Source organism: Neodiprion virginianus, chromosome 3, assembly GCF_021901495.1.
Source record: "Neodiprion virginianus isolate iyNeoVirg1 chromosome 3, iyNeoVirg1.1, whole genome shotgun sequence".
Taxonomy (NCBI): domain Eukaryota; kingdom Metazoa; phylum Arthropoda; class Insecta; order Hymenoptera; family Diprionidae; genus Neodiprion; species Neodiprion virginianus.
In genome coordinates this window covers 23,226,266-23,254,079 of record NC_060879.1, presented here as the reverse complement: position 1 = coordinate 23,254,079, position 27,814 = coordinate 23,226,266, and the positions used below count along the sequence as shown (strand labels likewise).

The 27,814-nt window shown below is 37.6% G+C and overlaps 1 protein-coding gene across 11 annotated transcripts in view; it reads left to right on the top strand.

The window, feature by feature from the left end:
- The window catches only part of LOC124299833 (uncharacterized), a 130,369-nt gene that overhangs the window by 87,356 nt on the left and 15,199 nt on the right, over nt 1-27,814 (top strand). For 9 of the 11 annotated variants that reach the window (XM_046753221.1, XM_046753218.1, XM_046753219.1 and 6 more), the window contains 4 exons: nt 16,621-16,684; nt 23,060-23,343; nt 25,939-26,002; nt 26,776-26,871. In XM_046753221.1, the coding sequence (XP_046609177.1) occupies nt 16,621-16,684; nt 23,060-23,343; nt 25,939-26,002; nt 26,776-26,871 (508 nt within the window). The remainder of the gene's footprint in view (nt 1-16,620; nt 16,685-23,059; nt 23,344-25,938; nt 26,003-26,775; nt 26,872-27,814) is intronic. The other 2 variants (XM_046753224.1, XM_046753223.1) reach the window with 1 other exon arrangement.

The window sequence follows — 27,814 nt, the reverse complement described above, 5'->3', positions numbered from 1 at the left end:
TTCGGTCTGTTATATGTTATATTCTCCGTCCGCCGTCGGGCTTTGCAGGCAAACACGATGGACGGTATGGTTTGAACAAAGCGTTTGTTAACAAAGTTTGTTGTGGAAACAAAGGTGTGCAGGAGGCTTCTAAACATTGTGCTCCACATGCTGCAGGCAGCAATGCAGCCGCACGATACCTACTCAGGTAAACGATAAGATAGTTCGGTCGCTACACGATTACGCGGTACGTGTGCCGCATACGTGCATCATGCACGAGTCTCTCTAACCGATGCATCGAGAATTATGCAGCCGTATTATCGTACATGTATTATACAATGGGAAATTCCATGCGAATCGTTTTTCATTTTCTTTAAAAATATTTCTGCAATTGTCCCAACTCTGAAACAGTACCCTGAATTTTTCAGCATTTATATTCAACTCCTCAATTATTTATAAATATTTTAAGTTAAAAATTCTCAGAAACTGTATTTTCTATTCCAAACATTTGAAAACCGGGCTCGTGATTTTTTTTTTTTTTTTTCTTAAAACTTCTATTTTTCACTCCGAACATTTCTAGACCGGTTCCATTACCGAGCGATTTTCGTCTGGTGGTTTTTGGGACATTCAACTTTTTTTTATCAACTTAATACATCATCCGTCATTCTCACTTTGCATATCTCACTTGTCACATTTTCTTATCCATATCTTGTTATAGGCGTATAATTGCATATAAATTACTTGTGCGTAATTTCCACAATCAACCAATATTTTTCAATGATAATATTTAATGCCGGAAGCACACGCGGTCTGCTGCCTACTGTTGGCGCTTTTGCGGTAGATAAGACAGTTCACGGTGAAGTAACCTCGATCAAGCCGCATGTACGTAACATTGTGAAAATCATGCGTTTTAAAGCGATGAAATTTGAAGTGAAATCGGAGCAAACAAAATACTTTTGCGCTCCTTTCTACGAAGCGTACATCATTTACAAACAATTGTTTATCTAATCGATATCTATCCGTGCTGTAGAAATCGTTAAATTTTTAAGCATTAATCCCGTTTGCTAATGAATAATTATTTTTTTAATTCTTTTTCTTATTAATTAGACAGAGTGGTCGAAAATGCAGACAAATTATACGTTAAGTGTGTTTTGACCTGGATTTTATATAACGCGTTTCCGCACATTTTTACGCCACGTTTTGAGTCTCAAAACCCATTTTGATAATTCTTCCTCTGGTCATACGTAATATTTTGATTCATTCCCAATAATAAGCGTGTAATTGTCGAAATTATAATGTGATTAGATTATATTGATGTTCGTGCAGAATAAAGTTGATTTCTTATACCGTAGAATATTTCATTACGCGTTTCAACTTCATATCGAGTTTTGATTAGTTTGAGAAAGAAAAGTTTATTCGCCGAAAAAGAAAACTCCCAGACTCATTTATTCTTCAAATTTCTTTCCCCCTTTATCTTTTTTTTTTCTCTCTTTTCGACAATCGCGGCGGCGAATCGAGATGGCGTACGGTTATTTATATACATGTGTATATATATATATATATATATATGTATATATATGTACAGACTAGCCCCTGATTACTGAAGGCTTTGTTTTAAGTAAAAACTTTCTAAAAATCTGGGGATTAAGTGAAAATTCAAAAATCCTCATCTCTTCGAAATAATTCGAAAACTTTCGCAGTATTGTTTTGACTTGCAGAGGATGTATATGTACACTTTATTGTTAGAATTTATTTCGAGTGGAGGGGAGTAATAATAATACGAGCCAACCTTTTCACGACCCGCCAAACGATGATCGTTGAGCCAATTAATTAACCTCCATACGGTTGACGAAATATTTTAATTTTAGAATATTATTTCGCCTTGCAATGTGTCGAAAAAGTACGCCAATTACAGCATTTTTTTTTTTTTTTTTCTGCGCGACAATCATGGAACACGTTTTACTTGTTATTTTGCAACGTTGATATAGTACTAAAAAAAAATAAAGACCAATTCCGCATTGACGTTAACAAAATATAATTGCTTTAACTTATAGATTTTGGGAAACAACAATTTGAACAAAGTCACAAAGTCATTGGATTTTAATCACAACTATTAGTCCTACCCAAAATCTAATTCACGATTAGACGAGTTCATCGAATAGAATGAGATATTGTTAATCAGAGTCTGACAAGCAGCGGTATGAATATTTGGGTGAAAAATGATAGAATAATGTTATTTCTATAAAGTTGTCAACCTAACGATGTGTTTACGTTTAAAAATCATCCTTTTAAACAAAATTCCCTGTATCACCGAAGCTTTTCTGGTTACATTAATGAGACTTTCTTAATATTTGTTTTATCGTGTTCGTGTTTTCACCACTTCTCGAACCGACTGCAGTACGTTCCACACATCCTTGATCTAAGATTGTCGTACTGTAAGTCTGCGCGACGATTTTCTGTGACCTTATTGGCTCGACCTGTGTAAGTATAATGTGACTCGTTTGCCAACAACCAACTCTCTGCACTGCGGTTGAATTCCAGGTTATGTCGAAATTGTTCGCTATACGTGTTTAACACGGAAAACAGTGCAGAGAATTTAGCAAACACGATTGAAATGTCTCGATGATATACATGCAACCGATAATTATTGGCGGCAAACAATACCTACCATATTTATAACATTCAATCTGTCATTACAGACGTTGTGATAAGTTTGAACGCCCGATGGACAACAGACGTAAAAGTTGATGTTATTATTGAAACTAATTTTTCAACTTCATGTTTTTCCAACCAGTCAGTAGAAAACACCGTTGCATTGTACCTGATATTGTTGACTATTGTACTGAAAACGTAGTAGGAAGTCATCAAGTTGAACCGCAATTGTTTTGAATTCAATTTGCGTTCAATCAAGTTGAATTCACAATTTTTGATGAAACGCATAATCAGTTACATGTAGAGGAATTTTCAGTTTTGCTTTAGCTGTTCTTTACAGCAACAATCGGTGTAAGATGTTAAACGCGAGGTTAAACGGAACTTGTGACCTCACTTGCAGAGTATTCGAAAGAATTAGATTGTAGGTCAAACGATATCGATGGCTGACCTAGGAAATTGAAAAATAACTAATTCAATCCTTATCGATTTTGCCTGATAAATATATTTTAACCGGATTGCTTTAAAATAACCAAATTGAATTTTATTCATCTGACAGTCATTTGAATCGTTTCATCGCGCATGTATTACAACGTTAAATAGAAAATATCCTGGTGGTTCGAAATTAGTAAACTGATAATTTATACCATGCCACTAGGAAAGAACATTCCACAAGGTCATGGATTAAAAAATTTATATTTGTACAGCACGCGCGTGGGGTTAAGCTTTGATTGATACAGTAAAATGTGTTGAAAGTCGCGAAAAATCTTAACATGATGTTATTGTAAAATCAGCAAGTTTTAACGTTCTTTTTACATTTCGGCAGTAGGTGTATTATACAAAGTGACGATGTTAGTACACGTGATTGAAATCAAGTGCCAATTACACCATCAGCGTGATCCAAATTGGCTTCGTGTATAAAATACCAACACAGAATCAACCACGAATGGTCGTATAATATGTACATGTGATTTACTTGGCCCAAAGTTCCTATTATCGCCGTAGGTAGCGCTGTTAGAGGGGTAAACTTTACTGCTCCGCCTACTGGCGGCGCTGACAAGCGTGTACGTGTAGAGAATAATTAAACATGCATTGATAATGTGCGTGTATAAGAGTTGCACGAAGCGAATGCATAGAGAGACATTTTATCGGAAGATTTATTAAGTTGACAACCAGACTTTATTAATTTTTCTCATAGTCTAGGGACATGTCCGCATTGTATCAAAAATTTCTATGTTGCGTAGTAATTCGCAAAGTTACGAATTCTTACAGGATTCTAACCTAGAAAGCATTCACTATTTCCCAAATATCATGGTAAAACATGTATAACAATTAATGAATGTGACTCCGAATCGGTATGGAAAAATCTTTGATCGCGTCGTCAAGCAATGTGCCACCGTGCCTTGGAAAATGCGACGTTACTTTTACAAGTTTTACACGTGACTCTAGGAAGAATTGTACAGCTTAAATTCAAAAACGTTACAATTTACCGAATCCATTGTTTTACCAACATTGTGGATTACACGGTAGCTTTTATATTTATATCGCACGTGGAAATTAGAGTTACGCATTTACTTCTTCACCTAGCTGAACTTAACCTTAACTTAGCTTTAGTTTAACCTATATCTTAGTCAAAGCTATACGCTCGCTAGTCTCGACGCATTCCAGTTCAATATTCATGTTATAAACGCGGTTGTTTATAGTTGTTGATAACTTGCAGCGCTAAGGAGAATTCACATATTTGTGTATAACCATTTATAATCGGCGTGGGCGAAGTGAACCCCGCGAAATTCAAATTTCATAAAACAAAAAACAATGGTCGGCATGGAATTTAAACTGCGATGCACGGCGAGTATCGGTTTTACTCGAAAATTTTCAGCGATAAATTTCGTGATTATTCTCGCTGGAAATCTTTGTAATACAAGTACCCGACTTGTTTTATATTGTTATGAAGTCAGTCCGAGATGTATCACATTCGCTCTACATTCCCGTTCGCTATGGGAATTTCACCAGTATTTTGACGGATGAAGTATTGATTCGCTAGTTCATTATTCCTGTTTCATTAGTGTCATTTAATAATATGAATACCCCCTCCTGCTACTGTCATTATTACTATTTGCAGATTACAATCATTGCCGATCGTTTATTTCTTGTTGCTCTGGACAACTAGTAAAACGTACAAGTATTCAAATATCAGCCTTTCCTTTTACCGTACGAAATATTGGGAAAAATATCGATATATCCCTAATGTTCCAGTAATTACAGGACTTTTCGAAACAATTTGTCTCTTCGTGTGGTTGTATAGAAAATTATAACGTAAATTCGTTATAAATTTATAAATCATACCAAATTCCGCCCCAGCTGCACACGTGCTTTTCAAAGTGTGGAATTTACGTTTATTTAGCAAAGTTGGAGTCGATACTGATCTGGCATTGGAAAAAATATACTTACCGCGAAGCAGGTGCCACGTGCACAGAAACACGTTTCCTGCTGGAATTACTTGCAGTTGCGCGGTCTAACCACCGAACCAACTTCCTGTTTGATAATCACAGTCGCCGTATTTCTTCCTCATGTACAGCCGTTTTACCAGCTCACAATCGGTATAACTTTGACTTGTTTTACGTACGCATTAAGTATCGATTTTATAAACATTCAACCGCCACGGTAAACCCCTGATCTTTCCTAGATGGTCAGAATTTCATTGACGGGGGTATCACATTAATTTTTTATTTTATTTTATTTTATGTACTATTCTTCTGTGCGCAGTAAATTATTGCACGCAATGGATTGGTTGCAACGTAATCGAAAGCATCGGTACAAATAAGTCCGACTATGAAAACTGTCATTATAATGCAGGTTCGTATACTTTACCGTATTCACTATTTATTTTCTTATTAAATTTTCTACGACATGGTCCCAGGATTAAGTTGATTCGGACCAATAAATGCGACTCGTCCTGAGTGGCAACAATGACAAGAACGTCTTATTTAGATGGTAAAACTTGCGATTCCTAGAGTTTTTCACGTGTACAGTTAGCGAAAAAATGTTGCTTTCGAATGAAACACCCTGTATTAGTGCGTGGCAGATAAAATGAAATAACCGGATTGTCGATAGCATGCAAATTAGTAATTAGATCGATCATTCCCGTCAGTGCCGCGGCGCGTGCTGCGAACAGGACGAGTTGACAGGCGATCAACCAAACTTCGTATCCGTCCACCTATCCCACAGGATGATCCGCTATTATCTATGGAACAGACATACCTGCTCTACGGTGTCTGCGCGTCCGAAAGGGCGTGACTTCGTTTATACTCGGCATCCATATTTGAGCCTTCCCGAACGGGATGGTAAAGAATGTGTCACGTGAGGTAAAACCGAATGACGTCACGCGGCATCCCTCTACTCTCGTCGAGATTCGGGCTAAGGGTGTGGCGTTAGAAAATCCCGATTCGTTCGAAGATCCGACGCTCCTAGGAAACGACGAACCAAGTGAAAGCCTCTTCGTCGAGATTTTAAACGTCCCAGAGGCTACGATTACTGGATCCGTCAATTATGTGAAATCATGAATTTTGCCCGGGGGTCGAGATAATGGAATTGACAATTCGCTGTAATTGGATTAAAAATAAAAACAATTTTAAACCTTACGTTTGGATGTGTTACAAGCTCAGAAAACACTGTTAAATTTAACTGTGTGCTTGTTTAGTTGTGTCATTTGAATAACTGGAACATTTTAACTGAACCGATCGAATCCAAAATCTAATCAGTTCCGAGCTGACAAAGCTGCCGTTGATCCGTTTTCGAGATATCATTTAAATTAAAAATAAATTTTTATCCCGTTGTTCTAATAACTCGAAGAATGTCGAACCGATCAAATCCGAAATCTGATCAATTCTAAGTTGAGAATAGTCGCGTCGACTGAGACCAAAGATCATAACTATCCGTTCATTTGTTCTCAAGGTATCGCCGCATCAAAAATTTATCTTACAGACAACTATCTGAAAATAATTGGATGTCATTTTCTACGAGATCTCGAAACCTCGGGATTCGGTGAAAATTAGACTTTATTTCGAGAGTGATTGTACCGTGTAACCTCTTTTGGTGTCTTTTGGTGTGTTTTACGGACGATTCATAAAACGAGGCAAAAATAAAGACATGGGGGCAGAAACTCTTTTTGTTTTGTCGGAACGTCATTATTCAGTTTGTTATGTATTGGAATAACTTTTGTACACAAGTTATTTGTCAACTGAACTTTGATCGTTAGGGTGAAAAAGAATCATGATAAACCCAATTCGACGAAATCCAACGATGGTCTTCCTTGATTATATCTAGCCGATGCTTTTTTAGCTCTCATTCGATTTCACCCGGCTATAAATAAGCCTTGTATATAGTATAAGTTAATTTGTCTCGGTAAAAGTGCGTACGATTGTTGTAAATTATTTGAAGTGTGTTCAGTGCTGGTAGGCGCAATCGATAAAATCAATTTGATGTAACGATAAGGCAAAACGACACGTAGTTTTTATTGATTAGGGCCTAACCTGGATCTGTGTCGAGCAATCGGCAAGTAGACAGAATTTTAGTCAGGTTCTGATGCTTCATCTTGATCAGAACCCAGTTGCAAATCGAGTTAATTATACACGGCTTTACTACAGAGTTGAAAGAATTTCCAAAGGGCTGAAAACCACTCGAATTGCTCGTAATATCGGCAATACCGGGCTTGTTTGTTGACCGATAAACATCGTTCAGTAATATATTCTACCGAAGAGACACCTGACGAAGAAATATGGTTACACTATTTTATCATTCAATCTTACCATTACTATGTTCAACGTTATCAGAATTATGTGCAGCTTTTTTGGCGCTTGAAGAAGTTACAGGTACCCAAAGGCTCGGTTCCTTTTGCCCAAAATTTTCAAATACGTTGCAACTTGATAATTGGATAATGCAAATTTGGATATTTAGCGTCGCAATTAGCGCCTCGCTAATTAATCGAAGGTTTAGAGTTACGATCACTCCAATTTTTGATAACATTAATTCATTGTGTCTATTAATATTGAAAATACGTAGAAGAAGAATTATTCCCAGAAGTACAATATTCAGTCCTACCAATATCGTCGAATCAATAAAGCTCAAACGTTTCATTATAATGGCTGCTCTTGCGTACGGTGGAGTAAAAACCTTTGGAAGGGAGTGAAGTTCGCCAAATTATATCACAGACGAAAATCCCTTTTACCGGTATTTTAATTACCGGTATGTATTAATACGTCGTCTCTCTCTCTCTCTCTCTCTCTCTCATGTTATCCGCGCTTACGTCTTTTTTTCGTTTTCCATACTCTGCTGAGCAGGGAATCACTCGAAATATAATTACTTTTCAAACAAAATCGTTTGCACGTGAAATTCGAGACGGTTATTACAAAATGCGCTCCAAGATCAAAGGGATTCTATAACAGATGAACAGGGCAAAATACTTGTTCATCTCGCACGATGAACGCCTTTGATTTAGTGACTTTTAGCAATATGATCTTCAAATTAAAACGTGCGGGACGGATTGATCTGGTATTAATTACGACATTGAAGAGTACTGTAAAAGGATAAGTCACGATTCATTATATACAGTGTGGAACTTGGTTTAATCTGTCATTTAGGAGGTTACTTCAACTTACTTAGGTGAAGATTTAATTCATTTTCAAGTTCCAATAACGTTAATATCGTGAAATATTGAAGAAATATTACTATTTTCCAAATTTAGAGTGATTTTAGAATAGACAAGTTTGTAAAACATGAGTATTTCTTATTTCAGTATATCTTGACTGAATTTCAGACAATCCTCAATTGGCAAAATAACGATTTTTCGTAAAAATGTATCGTTACACCAGCGCTATTAATTCCAATCTTATTGTCATCAAACTCCGACCAAGGATTCATAAAGCCAAAAACAAAGAAGAAACTCTGGAAAGTAGAAAAAAAATGTGTCGAAGTAGTTCAAGCTTTGAAGCGATCGGTGGAATTGGTAATAAGCACCGTTTCGCCGAAAGAGTAAAGAATTGCGGGTTTCCCTTCGTGTTTCTAAAATAAAAGCGAAGCGTCAACCCAAGTTAACTTGTGCCAATGTTGTGCGAACGAGGAGAAATGAAGAAAAATTTCAGCAGCACTAACCGAATATGAATGACCTGAAAATTGGCTAAACAGTGAATCTAGGTAAACTAAATTCAACGATGAACAGAGGCGCAAATAAAATTTGTTTACTTTTTTACGTTTTCAAAACCGTGCGACACCTTGTTTTGGATTGATTTAATTGGTTTATGAATCGGGATGAAAAGTAGGTCGGATTTTGATGGGAATCGCGCCTATAGATATGAAAAATAGCACCTGGTCGACGAGGGTTGACGAGCGTTTGTGTTGCGTATACGGGCTGCCAGGCTGCTGACAGGAGAGTGAGTAGTGGGTGAGATGAGAGCAAGTGTGGGAATGGAACGCAGCCTGTTTACCGGTTTGGTTAAGTCATAAATTCGTTTGATTAGCAGTTTCGGGTAGCACGGGTGGCTCCGCGGTTCTGCTCCTCGTCTCCAGATCGTAATGACACTTCCGGTTTCGCAACCGCGAAATAACAAGTTAATCCTGGCACCTCGGGGGGCACATGGCTGGTCCACGATTTACGGCGTATACGCGACGACTGCTTTCTTGCTCCAGAAATTTCAATGTTTCTGCCTTTGAGGATCATTCCTGTGACATCTACGACTCGATGGGTACCTTTCGACGACCCGATGTCCATTTTTCTCGAACATTTTCTACTCGTATTCCGTGTGATCGGAAACGACGAATCTTCGGCTCCGTTTGCCGGCTAATTCGGTACTTTGGCGGATACGCGTTGATTTTACTCCATTTCAATCGTCGCAAAGTTTATTGGAATCGGAGGGTTATGTAACAGCACTACCTTCGCTGAGCGAGTCATTTCACTTATGCACGTTATCGCTGGTCCCGGAAATTCATAAGAGTGCTAAAATTTAAATGTTGATTTTACTATTTTCAGAATCTAAATGGAGTTTCCAAATTCCGCGATTAAAAATTGATGCTACACTGTCGAAATTCGAACCAGTTCTATCCGTTTGTTTGTTGATTCCACAAGAAATTAGAACGAGAGACTAACCGGGTTGACAAAAGCAGTACTGTAAAACATCTTTTAGTCAAACAAATTTAATTTACACAGCTATCGAAACTAAAAAAATGAATAATGTTAAAAAATCAATACTAACATATCAAAGTACTGGCTCGTTGTTTCGAACCTTACGGAATGTTAAAAAAAAAAAAGCACTGGCTCTGTTTGACACAAATTGGCGTTGAATCGTCCAAAGGTTTTCTTTGTACGACGCCGTTTCGTTTGGCGGGTATAGAAAAAAGCAGAAGAAAAGATAAGGCGAAGAATAAGAATGAGAATAAGATGAAGAAAAATCTCATTCGTGCTTTTCACACTCGCGTGATATCATAAAGTCATTTCAGTTATTCAATCGCGGTTTGCATCAAGGCGAAGAGGGTTTCTCGGTATCGACTTGAGCGGATCCTTTGAATAGTATTATCCGCCTCCTGAGAGACAGTATCCTACTCGTACATGGATTTCCGGACGCAGTGCATAAACATCGTCACACTCGCACCCGCAGGCTCTCGACGCGATTCAAAGACAACAGAGAGCGACGTTCTCTGTGTTGTGCGTGGCTCTTTGAGGTAATTCTCAAATCGGTGCCACAGGACCGTGGATAGATTATTGGTTTAAAGATCGTCGCACTGGTTTGTACGCTTTGACTTTCGCCACTAAAGGCGATGCGCTCAAAGTTAGTGGCAGCATTAGGTTCGTGTCGACGGGTTGAGCATGCTTAAAATCAGGTGTACACTTGGAAAGGTCTCTTCAATTGGAGTCATTTTTATTATTCGCGAATTCACACGGTGGGTAGGGTAGTCCTTATTGAGGGGGTTGACGATTTTTTTTCCGGGTCGCCCAGCAAATCAACTTCAAATACTTCAAAAACAATTCCCTAATTTTTCAAATACTTAAAAAAAATTCATTCCACCTTGACAAGGACCACCCTAATGGTGGGTGTACCATTTAAGTTGGGCTTACGCTCGACCACCAAATGGACGATCCCTCCGTGTGAATCGTCCCAATAAACATTTGTTAAAACAGTACATAATGGCTTTAACCGACCTCTGTTAAATACCGTGTATAACTTTCCACTACAACGTTGAGTGATTTGGAATATAGCGCAAGCAGAAAATCGTTCCATGATATTCCTAATGTTTCATGTAATACTGACCAGGCATAAAAACACTATTAGCAACCTAAAAAATGGATGAAAATAATTCCTCACATCGATCCGAACGATTCCAGGAATTCACAATGAATGTTTACGGACTGTGCAATGTAACCAAATTATCACCGAATGGTCATTGGCACGGTCTCTTTATTTGGTTTACGTTGATGTATCGTACATTTCGGCCGATGGCAGACAAGACACGCGATTTGATATTAAACTTTCCGCATTGCTTCCTGCAGATGGCGTGTTGCAAGTTTCTCGAGAAAAGCTTTCCGTTTGCATGCATAATATGCAGGGCTCAAATTGCTGACCTTGCTTCGTGACGTGCGAGAAAAAAATTTGCAAAGCTTTGTCGCGAATTGTATTAGTAGAAAAGCTTTGCGAATCTTTGTTGTCACGGTTCTGTGAACAACTGTTTAGCAGCTTTACCTGCACCGACGCAACGGCGCAAAGTGCACTTACAACCGAAACCCCTCGGCTTTGATCTTAGTTGTTTTTTAGAGGCATCGAGTGCCACATAAGCGCTCCGCTGCCTTAACACGCTATTTTATACTTTTACCATCGTCAGTTTTCTGAATTTCACGAGTGTTTCTAAACAGCGCTTATAGCTATTTATATTACATCTATGCATTAGATGCTTATAATGGCACATTAAATGATAACAATTACTGGGTTCAGTTGCGTGGCTCAAACCAATGAAGTTTTTACATTTGAACCTGAAAAGCATGCACAAGGTACGATTTGAACTTATAGTGTCGACTTCTTTGGCCTCACGCATTCCATCGTTGCGTTATGACCAGTGTCGCGGAGTTGGAATTCAAACTAGAAATGACGTAAGTTTCAGAATCGCCGTACAGGATTCTTATCTGACTTTCCATATCAATCGGCCAGGTCACTTTGCCGCTGCGTATATATTCACCGCAAACGACGATTATCGGGTGTTGAGTGAGTTGGAAACCGGTGAACGATAAACTCAATACGACTGAAAACCTGCGGACTATTGCGTTTTATCGACGATTTTCAAACAACTAAAAGCCAATTGGCAACTCGTAAACATTCTCAGAATCATACTGCATTACGGATGATACAATAATTACTATTTTTGTTTTTTTTTTCAGACAATGCCGAATGATTAGGATTTAGGATTAGGAATTAGATTAATTGCTACGAATAACACCCTGACTTATACACCTTCTTATTTGTATCCCTTGATAAAATTTTCCCGAACTGGTTCTAAAAGACTGTGGAAAACCAGTACGACCGTATGATCTGATCTCGTTGCGTGAAAAAGCGTGTTGACTGTGGATTGCCTAACATCATAAGTAAGCCTGTGATAATTTCATTGTAGCAATTAGCCATTGAACTTCTGGTACAATATATTCAGTGAAAACGACGTAACTAAAAATAGTAATCGCTGCACCCGGCAGTCTCTTCGTGCGGAAAATCGTTCCTCTACGGTGTGTAACGATTTCGTACGCTCCCTTAAAGTGCCTATGAATAATAGATTGGTTGAGGGTGGATCTCCAGGAGTAAATTTAAATTGCACATATTTACAGGTCGCACGTGTGAAATAGCAATAGTAGGTTGGGTAGGTATACAGGCAAAGTAAAACCCACGTCCGTATATGTTCGGTAATTAACCTCGGTGAACCGATGGATTCTCATCAAAAGTTACTTGTACACGCGAATTATTATCCTCGTTTCACAAACCATCATTTATACGTGCATCCGTAGTACGCCCTCTACCACTCTCTATAAGGAAAGTTTACAGAACAATAATGGCCGCTGTGATTGGATTTTGCATGCGTGGCTGTAAGATCGAGTTAGTTGTGGGAAATTGAACGAGTTATATTAATCACCTCGTCGTTGGTACAAACGGTTATACATCGCTCACTGTTGCTGTACGTTATTGGCCATCCTACGGCCAATTTCGCGTCATTAAGTACCTGAAACTTAGACCCTAGCTAGTTCGCGATTCGCACTGTCAACGGTATAAGTGACTGTTTAAGTCAGATAAATAAAAAATGGAATGTTACTCATTCTCATCCGACGATCAGTTATTTATTTTATGTGCCATTTGGGAGACTTGGAAAAATATTTAGAAACGTATCAGTCTACCAGAGGCTTCTTATCGGGCATTCCAAACATAACTTGAGCAGGATACAAAGAAACAAAAAAGTTGCTAAACGATGTAACTAAGAGAGCTTTAGATTCTCTCTTTAAAATTCTATTTAAAACGATGTTTAGAAGTGAAAAATTTATTACTAAAATTACACGCAGAGCTGAACGGGATCCTATTTTTATCAATAATTTGTAAACTTTGTCGAGGATTTTTCTCGCGAAATTATTAATCCTCTTGATACGCTTTTTCGTTACATATAAATCTGAAAGTATTTTTTTTTTTTTTTTCTGAAACAAACTTGTATGAATAATTGAGACGTCAACGGAACGGAAAATTAATTAATAATTAATTTAGTGTACGATTAACGATTGAGACATTACTCACAATTTCTCAATACGGGTTACGCATTTTTGCGACGATCAAATCCTGTGAAAACCGTAGCGCAGATAATGGATGAATCGCGGTGAAGGTATAAGCTGGAAATCCCAGATCGTAATTCCGATCAGACTTGAAACTATTTTGCAATTGGCAATTGGCTCTCGGATCTATAAACCTGTGCCCTAAATACGTTGACCGTGCGTGATGCGAATTTGAAAAGTTGGCCAATTATTGCGCATTGGCCTTCGGCCCGATTGTTTCTTTCCTTACCTCATATTCCGAGAATGTTTTTCTTCGATTTTTCAAATACCAGGCAATCCAACAGCACAATTCGAAAATTTCCAGCACCTTCGAGTCTCGAAATTTTTGTTATCAGTGATAAAAATTTGAAAGCGTCGTGATTTCTAATTAAATTAGGTACAAACGATCTCGAGACACACGTTTATGCGCTTGTAGAAGTTAAATCAGATTGAATGGAGGTAATTTTATGGACGAAGTTGGGAACGAACCGAGGCTCCGTACTTTGAACAGAGAATGTCAGAACCGTGCCTGGCTGCATTTCTAAGGACGAATTTAACTATTGATTATACGGGGAGGAAGTACTATCAGCGATTAGTTTCCCCCCTACGACCCTCTCGACCCTTTCCAACTTTCCTCCACGTTATAACTTTCTCTCAGACTATTACAGCCTACCCACCTCTACCCTATAGGCCGCGGTAAATTTCATCAGGAAATCCAATTGCGCGTCAAAGATAACTTTTCATGGAGTTTGGGCTGCTCTTTCGCCCTTCCTTATACATCAACTGGAACACGTTAGTTATCCACCGGAGTTCAAAGAATATTCTTTGACTACGCTAGGAGGATAAAACCATGCGCTCTAGAATTCCGACGGTCCGATGAACTCGATTTTCGAAAACCACTGCAGTGATGCAATCTGCCGAAAGAAGATGCTTGTAGATCTGGGCGAGAGGACGCGTCTGCGCCAGGAAATATGGCAGAAAGAAGATGCCGGAAGAGCAAGAGAAAAAAAAAAAATGTTGGAAAACCCGAAAATACACACGTCTGTCTGGCTTCGCCTACACGCAATGATAGAATATCTTGGCAATCGGATTATAGTTGTAAAAAATCGTAAAACTGCTGAAAAGCTGGCAGCGAGGAAGAAATAAATTATAATAAATTCAGATACCTATATTTATGACATTTTTTCCTCCGTTTTTACGCAATTTCTTCGAACGCGCTATCTGTGGCAACTGAACTCGATCGTGCGATAAGATTATCGGAGCATCAATCGCACCGATCTGTTCTGAAGGAAGTCACCTAATGCAGGAAGTACAATGCAGTTACCGAAAATTCCGTGGCCGCGTAGATTAAGATGAAGATAACTTTCCTAGTATCGCTGTGAGTGGGAAAAAAGAATCTTGTATCGTAAACTTGTGGCGAATTACTTGATCAATTATAGGATTTAGTTTGCCAAGGAAATGCGTCACGAAACCGATGAGATTCAGTTGTAAAATTTCAACCGTTCAATCCTAGTAAAAGTTAATATCGGAGCTACTTTGTAAAAGTTTTTATATAATCCGAAATTCGTAAAAAATTTTCTAGCATCCATTCTACGATATTCAGATCTGCGAAATTTCTTGTGAGGCCAATGAGAGATATCGCGAACGGTTTTTTTTATTCATTCTTCACTCGACGTCAAAGATAGTAGGAGGCTGTAGGGATTAATGAGACAATTTTTCTTCTTCACTCAGTCTTTTCGAACATATTACTTGCGTCGGTGTCGTCTCCGTATTTTCACTCGTTTTCGCGGTGAATAAAAATTCCAAGTGCAGACAAAGATGTTTTCAAGTCCGTCTAATTTTCGGCATCCACCGGGTGTCGTTTTCTTCGAGTGCTTCTTTTATTCTCCGAGAATCGGATACCTCCTCGCTATATTTTATTCACGAAAACTCTGGTTCAACACACGCGACGCGGATTGAAAAAGTAACGCGTGTCCTAAAAACAGAACGAGGCCTCTGGCACCTCGCACAGTGGATTTTGGCTGGCCCGTTTAGCCCGCGTGCCGCCGTCACGTAGACCACTCAACGACCTCCGGCACAGTTTCGCTGATTTCATTGGTTTCATTGGTCGTTTGTAGTGCGAACGAGACCTTAAGTGGCTGATTGCACTGAGAAAATTACGCGACGACCGAGAATGGAGAACGAACGATTTTCATGCCCCTCGTCACACCGTCGCTAATTCCGGACATAAAGAACCAAACCAAACTTTGAAGAGCTTGTATACCCTTACTGCAATTCTACTGTTGATTTATTGCAATTGGACAACCGGCCACATTAAAGGCAAACGCTGCGGATCAAATTTTATTGAAAAACTGGCACAGATTCATTTTATTATTATTGTTTTTTTTTCCGACCGATAACTCAATGTCATAATAGTGATTTAATTTTTTTACACACGGATGAGCAATATTTATTTTTGGTGTTCATTTAGAAAACTTGTTTTGCGTGATGAGGAATAAAAATAAAAATTTCACCGGTGCAGGGTGGATATCCTGAATCCAATTTTGAAAGGTTTTCTCATTTCAATAACATGAGAAAACACCCCCGACGTGAATTCAAATTTCCCGCTGCAGGAGAACAGCTTACGTTTTCACTCCGAGACGCATCAATTTTTACCACTTTTTTGGAAATTATGAGACATTTTTTTTTCTCACCCATGTGTTTCTTCATTAAAAAACGAAGAATATGAGACCTTATAGAGAACCTTGAACGATATGATATACCCGAGAGATGGAATTTACAAGGTTGGGGCGTTTTTTCACCTCCCGTTACCGGAATAGGTAAAAAAAAAAAATAACGCTACCAATCAGGGTTTGGATGAGAATTCAAAAAAATTTAATTCAAAAGACCTCCCTTGGCGAGGATTCTTTTCTTGCTATTTACGACCAGTTTTTCGAGTGGCAGCAAAGAAAATAATGTTGTTCTTAAATAAAACACCCTAACGTATTCCGGATTGCGTGGGCGGAAAGTGTATCGGTTGAGATACGACTGTTTATTTTTCATCTACCTCGAAATTTTCAGTGATAACTGACTTGCCGTCTGAATTAGTGCGTTTGATAAAGCTTTCGACAGCTTCGTGATAGGAGTAAATAATTCGGTCTCTCTTAATAAGAGAAAATCTTTTCTCGTTACAGAGACGGACGTCCGAAACTACCGTTGACAACACCACTCAAAATGCCGCTCTCGTACGAGTTTCCGGTAAGTTTTCTTCAAATTTTAATACATATTATTCACTTGTAATACGATACAAGTTATACGTAATCACTGTTCATATTATAGAAGTGAAATTCCCAGTATATTCTATCTTTGACACAAATACAGATTTCGAGAATATTTTTTTCGGTGTTACTCGTATAAATAATGATGCAAAGTTTTAACTGAGTTATTTGATTTCTTCGTGCCAGGTGTGAATTCATCGTCGAGTACGAATAATATTGTAGAAAATATAGAAATGACCATCGTGAAAAAATCCAGATTAAATTCGTTTCAGGATTTTAACGCTTCAAAGAAACGAGAAAGAATTCTTCACAAAAAAAAAAAAAAAAAAAACGTAAACGAAACGTCGAACAAATCCTGCAATCGACAGGCATCAAGCTCACAAATGCAAACAGATAATTAATTCGCGCCTTGTCGAACGTTAAAACAGTGATGTAAGTCAACGTGAGGAAAAACCAGAAGATCTGATCCAGACACCGTATTTCTTACGAATAATCACAGAAACTGTTTACACCGATTGATATCTAGCATCCGATAGTCACACGGGCATCGACATGATCCAAAATTCGAATCCGATACTGGCCAAAGGCCGAGATTCGACGATCGATTTCGAGGTTCGAAAAGCTCACCCTGTATATCTCAATATTCCAAGATATCGCAACCGGAGTGGAATAAGTTCTTGCAGTCAGTCATTACGAGATCTTTAATGCCTGACACACTTTAATCAATTGAATATGACGTTGAAACTTATGCATTCATACACGCTTGGCACACGTGCTTTATTCAATTGTACGGCCGTGTACTACGTTACGCGTGTAACTGCGGAGGCTCCGTTACCTCTCGCTCATCCGCATTAGTAGTTGATTCATTTTATTACGAGATAGTCATACGACGAGTGTTCGTTAAATAATCATGTAAGCTACGATGATCTCATAAAAAAATACGAATGTATAAAATACTGGAATTGCGATGAAAAGCTTGGACATGTCGATGCTTTGTTTCAAATTGCTTAGAAACAATCAAAAATATAGCAGATTCGTTCGATTTCACTTTACGATCGCTCATTCTACGAAGAACACTATTTTCTACAAAGTCATTCAAACCCATTTTTTTTTTTTTTTGTCATTTTGACATCGCTTGGTATTTAATTTCGCAACATTGCTCCGATATTCGTTCTGATCAAACACATGCACCCAGTTTCCTCACATTCTTATTTCGATCGTTACAAATCAACACAGCGACTAATTAAGACGGGTTGCTGATTACTGATTACTAGAACTGTCCCAACCTAATTGTTACAATTAGTGACGTTAGCGGTAGGATTTTCATGACAGACAGCAGAACCGGTAAAAATTCTTCGTTTGCGTTCTTCTTAACGCAAAAAAAAAAAAACAAAAAAAAAAACAGAACATCGTGTAAAACAGTCGTAACAAAACGTCGACGAGGGCCGACAAAAGTGGATGAATTCACGTAAGATACCTCTTACATAATCCGTAGTACTAATTTCTGTGGAGAGTCGGTTTCAACCTTGCTTCGTAAAACTCACAACTCCGTGCGTAGGATCATATTTTCCGTAGAATCTGATAGCTCCGCTGCAGAGATGATTTCTGAGAGGAATCTCTCCCAACGCGATCGGTGCAGTTTGCAACACGTATAGTAAAAGAGCTTTACTCTTTCCGGAACGAAGTTAATAAGTAATTAGTATTGCAAGTAGTAAATGTAGGAGCTTATACAGGCAATTTAACGAACCAATATAGCCTTCCCTCTTCTCATTATTATTGTCTTACTGGTAATTAGGTTAAGTAGCTTTTGCAGCAATAACAATGCGTGTACTTTAATACAAGACACAATGTATGTGAAAATTAAATAAGTAGTGGGTGATATGATATAAGCTTACGACGAACTTATATACTTGGATGAAATTATCCGGCTATACCCTTTAATTCTTGATCGTAAAATAGTATTAATATTATATTAATAATTGCTGATCGCCTAATTCGTTCGAAAAGCGTATTCGCGACATTCTGCCAGAATATAAGAGAAGAGATAGAACCGCAACAATGGTAAAGCACGGGTGGATCTCAAGTGTTCTCAGAGTCAGAAATGAGGTCAATTAAAAGTTGCGATGAACCATCGACGTCATGACTGTATAAGATGTAAAAAATTTGCTGAGCCGGTTTTCGCTCGTAAAACTGATGGTAAAAAATTTTATTCGTACGGTAGTAATTACACACCTTATCATGGTTTGATACGCGTTGATCAAACTGAATCTGTTGACGGAAGTGCAAGCAAAGCAGAATGTGCCAATTATTGAATTAGAATTTCCATAAATCGGTGTTGAAATATTTCAATAGTGGTTGGTGGATAGAGGTTGAAAGAAATGCAAATGGACGTTTGCTGGTGGATTTTTCAACTCTGTGACAAAGCATCAACTAGAGCTTTTTGCAAAAAAAAAGAACGAAAATCAAATAAATTCAAATAAAATTAAAGATAGACGTGAGAGTCGGGTTGAAATATGAAGAACTGGAAATACAAAACTTATTCGTAGACTGAAACGATTAGAATCAGATTTGAGGACTGCCTGGTTACAATTTGTAATTGATTATATTTTCATTACGAATAATATTTATATTTTGTAATTAGGGCAAAGTAAAATATAAATTAAATCTGTATTTTCTAATTAGCAAAAGATAAATCGCAAACTACTCTTGTATTTTTTAATCAGGACGAAAGAAAATACAAAATACATTTTCATTATGCATTCACACATTTTTGTATTCTTTTACTAATTACAAAATACGAACGGTATTTGATTATAAAAAAACATACAAATGGCATGTGTATTTTACAATCCAATTTATCTAATTACAAAATAGAAAATATCAGTCTAATGCGTATTTTATGCACCTTTAATTAAAAATACTTGTAATTGACTAATTACAATTGTTCCCATGACTGATCTCAACTCGCCATGTATCGAATGTGTAGAGAAAGTAAAAGGTGTTCCGTCTGATAAATCCCGGTATCTCATACCGTGGAATCTATCATTTAATTATAAATTCTAACGCACCTAATTGAAGGTAGGGGAGGGCCTAGATAGAGTTTCGATATACGCAACGTATATAATATTCCCTTTCAACCATAAATCTGAAATACCCCTTACCAACTTGCAACCTGCGACTTGGGACATGAAACGTGAAACTTGGCGGGGAAAATTATAGTTCTCGGTCGGAGGTAGAACCCGTGGAAAATTAATTTACTCCTTGCTGCGTACGTAGATTATTAACCCCGGTAGACTTATTCGTTACGCCGGTAACCGAGCTACTGGTTAAAGGCTTGAGACATATTTTTTCCTCACTTTCTCCACTCTTTGGGTTTATTTTTCGGTTAGTCTTATCCATGGTACCTTCCTGGTTTAGTTTTTTATTTTTATATTTTTGGATTTCAAGCATTAACTATCTTGCAATTGATTGTTTTCGTGAACGATTCGATACAGAATTTCACCAAATGTTGGGTAGGTACAACAACTTCATTTATCACAAATATTTTCTCGATTTCGGTCGTCGATTAATAACAACTCGGTAGCTGGTATATGTTACGATTGGTGATTATTTAAAGATTTTTTTTTTTTAGCCATCAGACTGAATCATTGATAACAATTGTACACCTTTTAGTTGCACAAATTAGTAAGAAGCCTAAAAAGAAAAATTCATTATTTCTCAAGCCTCACCCCATATAACTAATCGAATGGGTACAATTTATTAATAATGATTAGTCATCGGTCCAATATTGACCTTGCACGTAAGCGAAGCTTAAGGGGAAACACACGAGTAGACCGTAAAAAAAGAACGTGCATTTTGATGGTTTTTAAAATTATTAATTGGATTCGAATCATGAATTGACCACCATCCGTTGTCGTTTTTTAACCAAGAATTCATTAGACAAATTTGAAGCCAATCTGTCGTGGCTATTTATTCGAAAATTGGGTTATCGTGTTTTTGGAAGCAGTAAAAATCAAAGTCATGTTTCAAAAAATCTAAAAGTCGGTGAAACATGGTTTTTAATACACTCAACACCATACTTAAAAATAAAAAAAAATCGCCGACGGTGAGGGACATAGGTACGTCGATTTTTGGTGGAATGCCTCATATATACGTAGGTTCGTATAAAAAAAAATTTCTATGGGAATTCATTCCCTGGAATCGCTATTATCGTGGCCGGCGTAAGACGTGTTCATCGCGGACCGGTTCGCGGTTTCCAGGATTCCGCGCAGTCAGTTTATCTGAAACATAAAGTTCAAAGGGATCCTTGAAATATAATACTGCTGCGAAATTGCGTTGCACGGCAAAGAAAATAGGGTTCGCGAGCGGAAATAAGCGACCGAACAAGCGAAAGTTAGAATGCAAAGAAACATATATATTAGAGTGTTTCAAAAAAACCACTTTTTATTTATTTTATTTTTATATATATATATATATATATATATATAAAAATATATATAGTCATATAGGTTATGCGTTGTATAGTTTTCCATTCTCCGTCGATAGAATAAGAGAAGTTGAAAAGTTGCTCCCATCATCAGATCGTAGCTTCAGATTCTTACTTGTGATTTTATTAAAAGAACAAAGAAGAAACAAAGAATTGTACCGACCTTCTTTTAAGTCAGGTGCCAAAATTTTTGTAAGCTAGGCTAGTAAACAACGTGTTCAACATCCCTCGACTGATACGTTATGACGTACTTTTTGACGAATGTAAACCACCGCGGCACTTAGGAGTTCAAAATTTATATCCCGTGTTCACGGTTTTTTCAACAGACACTTCTCGAAGTAAGCACTTTTGTCAGAGGAGTGTCTCAAGTCAAAGTCATTTAAACATACTTCCTCCGTTAGTGTCGTAACGGTAGTTTGAAAAACAGATTCAGGCATTTTTTTTTTTTTTGGAAAAAAACATGACGGGCAACGGAAGCCAATGATTTCGTTCAAGCTCAGGAATATACGCTCGTTATTTGAGCAATGCTTACTGAAAAGAGTATTTATATCGTATAGTCCATGGACCATGCTGTTGCAGGTACCAGAATTAAGGACATATTTAATCCAGATTATTGTATCAGTAACATGCGAAACTGTGTGTAAAATGACGAAATCCTTATCACTCACATGTGACATCAGACTACCAAAATATGTTTCACATAATTGGTAGATGGCATTTTGCTTTCGCTATTTTTCCGGTAAATGAATGAAATTTGAATTTCGTTTCATTCAAAAATGATAATCTGAAGAAATCTGAAGGGTTTGCGATAACTTCAAGTCGGGTGTAAACTTTGAGAGAAATTCATTCGAATGAAGTTTAAGTTATTTGAAGTCCTTTGTATTCCTAGAATCACTTTGTAATGACTTTCTATTATTATTTTAATATTAAAATAATTTCTCAACTACGCTACAACAATTATGATCGATCGGAATCAAATATCATTCTAGGTAATGATGTGTTGAATTGGAAATTTTTACGAAGGAGTTGTTACACTGCTATATGGGGATCATCAAAATTATCGAGAAAATGTTCATAAAGTAACACGGAAGATTGAGGCGGACTAAATGTCGTTTGAAAGTACTTCAATTCAATTGAACTCATGAATTTACTTGAAAGGAATTGAAGTCTTAACTTCCCGAAGTCATTCCAAGACATTTGAAGTCTTGAATTCAAGTCTTTTGACTTGAGTCATTTGAATTTATAACGTCGCTTTAAACCGTTTGAAGCTAATCGAGGTTATCCGACTTCGCGAAGTCATTTCAAGTCAGTCATAATTTCGTGAACCTTCACAAGCAGCTGCCTGCAGTCTCTTTATTTCACGAAGTCACATCAATCGAAATGTCAAAGCCTGTCGAAGTCGATCGAAGTCTTACGCTTTCGCGAAGTCTTGAGATGTCGGATTTACCCTCGATCCCTGAGTAGTCGACATATCGTTAAAATCTAAAGAGGCTGAAGTTAGTAACGTTAACGTAACAGAACATCGGTAAGAAAAATCGTCATTGCTGAATTTTAGAAAGACTTTCCAGGAGTTGGATGTTCAAAATATGACTATGTTCCGTTTGTCATGTCCAACTGAACTTCGTACAATCCCAAAGTTGCGAAGTAACTATTTTTCCGAAACATGCATCGTCGTGGTATCCTTACTCTTATCTCGACATTCCATGCCCATCTACGCGACTCCAGTGTGTTTAATCAACACCGCACGGTTCCGTGGCCCCGACAGCGTGCAATTTGCACTCCGTTTCCTGATGTAAAAATATCTCGTCCAAGTTTCACACTCAATTTTCAACTCGCTGAAAGACGTTCGTCGTTACGTTCCGTTCGCAGACGATGCCGTCGCGCCCGCTCTGTCTTCGGGCACGTCTCCGTCTCCGTCCCCGTCACCGTCGCCGGCTGTACCGGTTACCCACCGAGGATCAACCACGAACACGTTTCGCCGGCTTTCCGACGTCGACAAGCTGCTTCTCGAAGCCATGGACACCAGCCGGGATAGGACAAGACACACTGGGAGGTTTTTAACGATGCACAAACGGCGCCGCAAGCGATTGACCACCAGGACTCTGAACCAAGACCCAGGCATACTCGACGACATATTTCACGGGCAAGTACAGGTCTGTATCACCTTGTACCCTTGATACTCTCTTCCCTGCTCATACCCTACCTTGAAACGCACACACCGTGCGTGAATAACTGTCTCGATTCGCAGGAATTAACAACAATCAAGACGTTGTGGACGTGATTGATTTGGAGACTTGTTTGGAAGGTTTAACGCCGGCGCGACATACGTCTGTTGTGCTGTAATTCATTCGCTTAATTAAAATAAGACCGGTATAATTACACTAGAAGTTATCTACAGTTATAGTCGATTTATGTCCGCGCGTCAGTTTAACTAATCCTAATTATAGTAGTAAATTAGTCGCCAACATGTGGTAATGAGATTTTACAATAAATGATAAAATCACTCCAACGGATTTAGAAAGTGTGCGTAAAAGACCGTTTTGAATTTATGTAATTTTTTAAACAGTGTACGAAGGGGTTTCTTTGATTATGTAACGACTAGTTTCGAATTTGATTTACTCGCTGACGATTTCATTAAAAATTATAAAACTTGGACAATAACGTTCTGTGATTATTGTCAATTGTTTTACTTTGAATCGGGTGCTCTTGGCTAATCAAAAAATTTCATTTGCTCGTCTTACAATTGGCGCCAAAAGCCTTTTTGTTGAAATCTGTAAATTAATTTATTAGTAGGATGAGATACGAAATCAAGATTGGGACCATTTTGCACTTATTCCGAGAATCCGAGAATGAACCGAGATTAATCTTGGTAATTTATATACATATGGCAGTTTGAGCTTTTTTTTAATGATTTTTCAGACCTACCCGTGACTTAAAAGAGAAATTAGAAAAAGCGCTGTCGATGTAAATAAAAAAAAAAAGTCCAATTTTTCCGTGACAGGTATGTCAGACAATCTGGACGAATTGCGAATCCTCGGAATCTCATTTTATTTTTATTTATTTTTTTATCTTTCGAAGAAATGCAATTCGTTTATATTATCTGGTATGATGATGAGTATTTTTTCTCATAGAGTAGCGCTAATGCCTGGTAAAACCTTGCAGTTACGGATTTTTTTTTAACATTATTACTCTTACAATAAAATATGTACTTGGAATGTTTCCGAAAGACGTGTATTTTAAATGGTGAAATCCACCCTCTTGGTGACACGTGTTAAGAGTTGAGGTAAAGGTATGAAAAAAAATTTTTGTTGAATTATTTAAAGTTTATTTGTGGGGCGAGACGGAAAAAATTCATCCACGCCCTAAATAAGGGACACTCTGACAACCATTAATTATTCTTTTGTTTATCCAGCTTTTATATCATGCCTTATGCATACGATCGAGTGTCGTTGTTATAATAACGACGTATGCATATAAAGCGATTGCCTGCAGGTAATTAATTAGCTTTCATCATCACACTTGAGTAACAATGTGCCTACAGCGGAGAATTTAATGAACCGACAATTTGAAGAGTCAGTATTGGATGGACGCGGTATAGCGTCGACGGCATGACGGAAACTAATAATCATTTTATTGGAAACTGTATCGCTTCGCTCGCTCGATTGACTCTGTATGGACTCTGGACGCTTGACGCATGAATATCAGTGAAGATGCTCTCTAACAATAAGCACGTTCTCTGAGTGCCATTGGGTACGGGTAAAAATTTACGTACAAACACAAACGCTCGGAAGTTTATATTCGTGAACAGGGTTGCAAATTTTTTAATGAAAAAGTAATGCATTAACCATAATGGAGATAATTTAATGTTGTAATGGAAATTATTTCCATTATGAATTGAAAAAGTAATGGTTAATGCATTACTTTTTCATTAAAAAATTTGCAACCCTGTTCGTGAATGGAATGTATACAACTTTGTCCGATTTTAATCCAATACGCTGTCGAATATCTCGAAAAACAATTGAACGGACTACGGATAAGGGTTTGGGATAAAAGTTTGATGGGTGAAAATTTTCTTTAGTTGTAATTACTGGAATATTCTGGTAAAAAAGTGACCGTTGCTGTAACGATTCAAATTTTATTGGAGTTATAAGAATGCGTGGTACAAATGACTGTTCGTTTTTCTCGAATCATTATATTATATGTATGCAGTATATTATGAGTATGGAAGACACTCGAAATAAAACAAACCTGTATTTGAAACCGTCTTGACATCCGGTATAACGGTATAATTTTCGCCGAGAAAAATAGATTCTTGTTTTTAAGAAAAGTATCACTTTTTATCGAAATTCTTCAAAGTAGCGCAAACTACGGTAAATCCAACTATACCAACTTTTCTTTTCTTCGGAACCATAAAACTTTGGTGTTAAACTTTTTTTTTTGCTACGCGCTTACTTTGTTGATAAAAATTTAAGCGTGGATCGAACTACATACTTTTGAATTGAAAAGACCTCTAGTGAATTCAATGATCGATTTTCATGATACAAATTCTGAAAATTCAACTACTTTTACAACTTTCTCTCTCATATTTACAGATATTATAGCTATACTCTTGAATCCTTTGACATTTGAAGATATCAGTGACCCATTGGGTATTTTTTTTAAGTAGCCTTGGCTTACGCATTTACGCAAATGTCGTGCGATTTGCAGTTTAAATCATGATTTTAATTCCTTCAAATTTTTCATTCCAGTGCCTGCTTCAAAAGTCTGGTAGCTGGAGGTTCAACGCGTTTACCTTGGAGACGGTGACTGGAGGTAAGCTATTTGATAATCAATATTAGTCGGCTCCTAGTTTCCTCCTATATTATGCAAGAGCGATCATCCCCCATCTACTATCCGTTATGTGAGCGGAATAAAATTTGTTCTCGATAAAGAAGCCCGCAATAATCTTATGGGAATTGGGTTGTAATGAAATCGTCTGGATTTTTTACACGTCGCAGATCTTGTTATTCCGAAAAAAAGTCTCCACGGGCACGACCGGCGACCCTCCGCTATGAATAGTTTAAGCGCTAAAACCCTTCGTCAACTTATTTGAAACACAGTGACGTTTTTTATACTTTATTACTAATCTCAATTTTTCCATCGGAGAACCAAAAACGCCTATTTGCACCAGGTTTCCTCATGTAACGTCATCTACAGGTAAGATCATTGAGGGTTAGAGGAGGAGATGTCCGGTTAGCTGGCTAGGTTTTATTCATTAGGAATAATCATTTTTATCTTAGCTTTTCTGGCACAAAGGAATCCTGGATATAGGTTGGACATTTTTCTAGCGCCCAAACTGTTCATAGTCTGAAGGGTCGTGCCCGTGGAGACTTTTTTTTTGTAACGTCACGATTTATAACGTATGAAAAATCCTGACGATTTAATCGAAACCCAATTCCCGTAAGATTATTGCGGGCTTCGTTTTCACACCACAGGCAAAAAGAAAAGGAAATTCGTCCAATATACCAGAAGATTAGCAATATAATATTTTGCTCGTCGTTCCTTCTTCACATTTTCGTCCAGCACTTGATAAACCTGAATTTCAGGTCGATCCTTGCCGGTACTCTGCGTTCATCTCTTTCATTGGTACGGCCTCCTCGAACACTTCCAGCTCGATGTTGTCAGAGTATGGAAATTATTCAGTAAGTCAACAATAAATTATCAATCATATAACATGTTTTAAAATTTCATTGCAGTATACGCACACAATCATATTACCGCATGCAGTATGAATGCTTATTTATATTGTGCCCATTCCGTCTGTAATACCTATATCAGTCATGTATGCGTGAATCATTCGGCATGTGCATGATTATGATTAACCCAAATCCGAAAGTCACATCAGATATGAGTCGCAAACCGATTGTCCGTTCGCCTCGCTCTTTGAGTTTATTGGAAGAAATTGGAGAGCAAAAGGGGGGAAAAACGAGAACAAAAAAAAAAAAAAAAAAAGAGGACGTTATTGCTTACTCACGAATGCGTTCTTTTTGCATTATGTACAATACCATCGGATCTTCGTATATTTTACGATACACAAAATTACGTGATATCTTCAAATTGAAAAACTTTTTGACTGATTCCAGTGTTGAACCATTTCGAAAAACAAATCAAATTATTTTTAATTTGATCAGATTATTTGTTGCAGTATTAATAGAAATAACGAAGGATTTCTTTGAGTCAAGTCTAGTATTTGAAAGGGAAGTGAAAATACATAATTTAATCGAATCGACGAATCGCGTTGTAAGAAATGCGCAGAGTTTTTCGACAATTTCGCGTACAGCTCTCTTAAATGCTTCGGTATTTCTACGACGAAATATTTTTAAGACAACTCTTTTCACAATTTTATAGCATTGCGAGTACTAAAATTAGTATGCTGGCCATATATATTTTTTTTGTTCACTCATACTTATAGAGAGTTTTCGCTGTAAACGTGAAGAAAAAATTGAAAAAATACAGTTTATTCGACAAGTTGTAAAATAAATTGTTCAAAAATCGTTTCTTACAGAATTTCTCATCAACGACTTACGGAGCCATCAATTCAATCTCTGATACGCCAAGTTCACATAAATAGGCAAATGAATTCCA